General features: G+C 43.2%; 1 protein-coding gene across 1 annotated transcript in view; it reads right to left on the bottom strand.

Annotated features, from left to right (window-relative positions):
- Positions 1 to 1,445: 1,445 nt before the first annotated feature.
- Positions 1,446 to 3,568, bottom strand: part of Smco1 (single-pass membrane protein with coiled-coil domains 1) — a 3,132-nt gene continuing 1,009 nt past the window's right edge. The window contains exons 2-3 of the mRNA XM_021184354.2: positions 2,492 to 2,641; positions 1,446 to 2,082 (exon numbers count right to left, since the gene is read on the bottom strand). Coding sequence (XP_021040013.1) covers positions 1,638 to 2,082; positions 2,492 to 2,641 — 595 coding nt within the window. The 3' untranslated portion in view covers positions 1,446 to 1,637. The remainder of the gene's footprint in view (positions 2,083 to 2,491; positions 2,642 to 3,568) is intronic.

Below are 3,568 nucleotides of genomic sequence, written 5' to 3'. Positions count from 1 at the left end.
AAAAAAAAAAAAAAAAAAAAAAAAAAAAAAGAGAGAGAGAAAAAGAAAAAAAAAAGAGTTGCCTTGGTTATGGTTTCTGTTCCTCAGACTTGTGACAACTTGACATTTATACTTCTTTCTGTGTCACAGTCCACTGAGGTCTTCAGCTTCCTTTCTAAAGACTTAAGGCCCACAAGCTTGGCAGAAAGTAGCAAGACTGTCCTGGAGCTGTGGCTGAGACACTGACATAGGTGCTGGGAGTGGAACTCTGGTCCTCTGGAAGAACTATACATGCTCTCAGCCACTGAGTCATCTCTCCACCCCTATATATCATGCTTTCAATTGATAAATTGCCCTTCAAAAGGCATTCAAAATTCAAAATGTTCAAATTGAGCAAGCAGTCTGATTCTTCCTAAGGAAATATAAAGAAATGTCTGTTTCACCTAGACAGAGCAAAGACAGACCAAAGAAGAGATTCCAACCAAGTCCAGCGTGGTGAACCAATGAGTTCATTGGTCTTACAGGAGCATGAGTGTAGGTTACTTACAACAGCATGGATGACGCGAAGGCAAACCATCTAAAATCCCCACCTCCGTGTGGGGATGACCCCCCAAAGCTGCATCACTCCATTCTGAACCTCAATCAACTGCCCACCTCCTGTATAGTCTAGCATCCCTGAAGATTAGGTATGGCTGGAGCAAGATCATGTACAGCCTATGTCTGGAAACTCAGGGGAGTTCCCTTTTCCATCAACGAGGAAATGGCAGTAGGACTGATCTCATGACCCTGTGCTGTGGCTGATCACAGCTTCTCTGATTGGAGACAATGATGTCATGTCCTGTCTAGAGGAGAAGTTCCACTAGCCGGTGAGAACAATTTCTTTCCCTTTGACTCTTAGATTCTTAGTCCTCCACCCTGCCCCCCAAAAAACAACCCACATCACTTAAGTATCACTGCAGAAGTGGATATATCTAAACTTATACACAGTATCCTTTGAAGATATTATAGGTATGCTGGGCAGCCATGGCTATCCCAGCACTTGGGAAGCAGAGGCAGGCAATATCCAGGTTTAAAGCCAGCTGAGGCTACATAATGTGTTCCAAGACACAGAGAAACTATATACTGAACAAAAAATTGTGTGTGTGTGTATAAAATTGGTTTTGCCCCTTTTTTGTATATAACATTATAAATAAAACACCAAATCTGAGTAATAATTTCATATAAATTTCTTTATTATGTATTTGGTGGTATCAGGGATTGAACTCAGGGCCTCATACATACAAAAAAAAAGTACTCTGGGCTACACCCCAAATTCTACTTCATCATAAAAAATTTGCTTCTTTTTCAAATATGGCTACACACACAATGTTCATTGTATCCATTTGTCATAATTTCTTTAATGTTCCTTCCACTTTTGCTATAAAATAAGCCTATAAAATTAAATTATGCATTTTTTTTGGTTTTTAAAATACAAATGACCGCCGGGCAGTGGTGGCGCCCACCTTTAATCCCAGCATTTGGGAGGCAGAGGCAGGTGGATTTCTGAGTTCGAGGCCAGCCTGGTCTACAGAGTTCCAGGACAGCCAGGGCTATACAGAGAATCCCTGTCTCAGAAAAAAAAAAAATACAAATGACCGAGAGTGGTCAAAGGTAACAGGTTAGTCTTTAACTGGGGGCATCAAGTCTTTTAGGGGTGCCCTTGAGTTTTCAGGGTCCTGTGCTGCTTTCCCATTCTCAATGATCTGAACAGCTCTAAGCAATCCATCCTGTAGAGCCTGGTTCTTTACCATGTTGGTGATCATGAAGGAAACATCTTTGATGTACATCCGTCTTACATTGGCAGCATAGTGCTCTCCTTTGTTGCCATGTACAATGAAGAAGGTACAGAGTGCTGAGACATCCCTCTCCTGCAGCCCGTACTCCTGCAGGACAGACTCCCACACAAGCCTAACATGCTTGTTCTTGGCTTTTCTTCTAAGGACAGAGGCTAAGGTCGGGAGACTTCTCACCAGGTTTGGGAGTTTCTGAAGCATTCGAGTGTGCAAGCAAATAAGGACCTCGATGACATAGCTGTATAAAATATTCAGTTCCATTGAGGTGAACCTATGAAAAACGGGCAAAGCTCCTTAAATGGAACATTTTATGCACAAACAAAAGCTGCATTTGATTAGGTTGGTGCAATGTAAACCCTCTAGAAAAAGAAGCTGCAAATTTCAGAAGTATGACCTGCACCAAACTGCACAGCCAAGTTCCCAGGCCGCCCATAGGGGGAGCTGTGCATTGAGAAGGAACTAATTTACTCACTTCCCATCAGTAAGACAGCAGGTAAGAGACCCACAAGGTGTGTGCTGCAGTGCCTGGCAGGTAAACAGGTGCTCAGACTAATGCCTTCTGCGTGGAGGAACTGAGCCCAAGCGACACCTGTAGGGATCTTGCCAAGCTTGGTTTTTGGAATAGCCACTAAAAGCTCTCACAAAGCCACAAAAGCCAGGATTTCTTAACCACTGCTCACCCAAGGGCCAGAGCTGCTGTCCATATCTCATCCTGGGCTGCTTGGCTTGCCAAAGTCTTGCTATGGTGTTCAAATCGAAGCGTCAGATTATCCTTGGTGATGTCCAGTTCTTTGAACTGTGTGTCTAGAGCTTGGAGCTTGTTGTCTACTCTACAGGGTTAAAGAATCAAAGGAAGTTCAGGTCAAGAGAAACCTAGAGCTCTAACAGGTTATTTATAGCCCCTACCAAGTTTACACAGGCACTGTAGTTAAATTGCTAACAGGGTTCTTTTCATTTGCTCTGTGTGTGTGTGTGTGTGTGTGTGTGTGTGTGTGTGTGTGCAAGAGAGAGAGAGAGAGAGAGCTAGCACATGCAAGCGCTGGGGTCATACCTTCTCGAGACAAGAGAAGACTCTGGGAAGTCCTTGCTCTCTACAGGCCTGCCTCTACCACCCAGACTCTTTTATTTTAGTTTGCTTTTCATAAAGTGTAAATTCTAGAGAGGAGACCAATGGTCATTTCTGCCAATCCTAAAAAGAACTTTTAAATTTAAAATATAAATCTGAGTGTAATGTTTCCAACCCTAGCCTGTTTAAAAGCTTCACAGTTTTATTCAGTTGTTTGAACTGGAAATCTAAGAATAATCTCAACGCTCCTCCAGCTGACCTCTATCTAACCCATCTCCTGCTTGCCGTCCGCAGTAAGCCAGTCCACCATCTTTCAGCCAGTCCTAGGACTACAGGAGTCTCACTGGACCCTTGCGCTGGTCTGCAATTCATCCTCCACACACTTCTCTAAAGTACTATTGTGATCCTTTAACTCAGCTAGAAACATATCTGTTTTGCCCCCAGACTTTAGGGCCAAATCAGATCTCCTCAGAAAGAAGCAGAATGCCACTGTGAGTCTTCTCACACATTCTGGTTGCAAATCTGTAACTTCGGTCTTATAGAAAGCTAAAATGTAGTTTCTTCACTTTAAAATTCCTCCCCATATTTATTTCTTCATCAACTCACTCTGATGCTATGACCTGGCTAAAGTATCCCTCTATAAAGAGCCATGTTTCCGGGCGTGGTGGCGCATGCCTTTAATCCCAGCACT

The sequence above is a fragment of the Mus caroli genome, chromosome 16, assembly GCF_900094665.2.
Source record: "Mus caroli chromosome 16, CAROLI_EIJ_v1.1, whole genome shotgun sequence".
In the NCBI taxonomy this organism is placed as follows: Eukaryota; Metazoa; Chordata; class Mammalia; order Rodentia; family Muridae; genus Mus; species Mus caroli.
The sequence above is the reverse complement of the archived record's forward strand: the minus strand, read 5'-3'. Positions and strand labels throughout refer to the sequence as shown.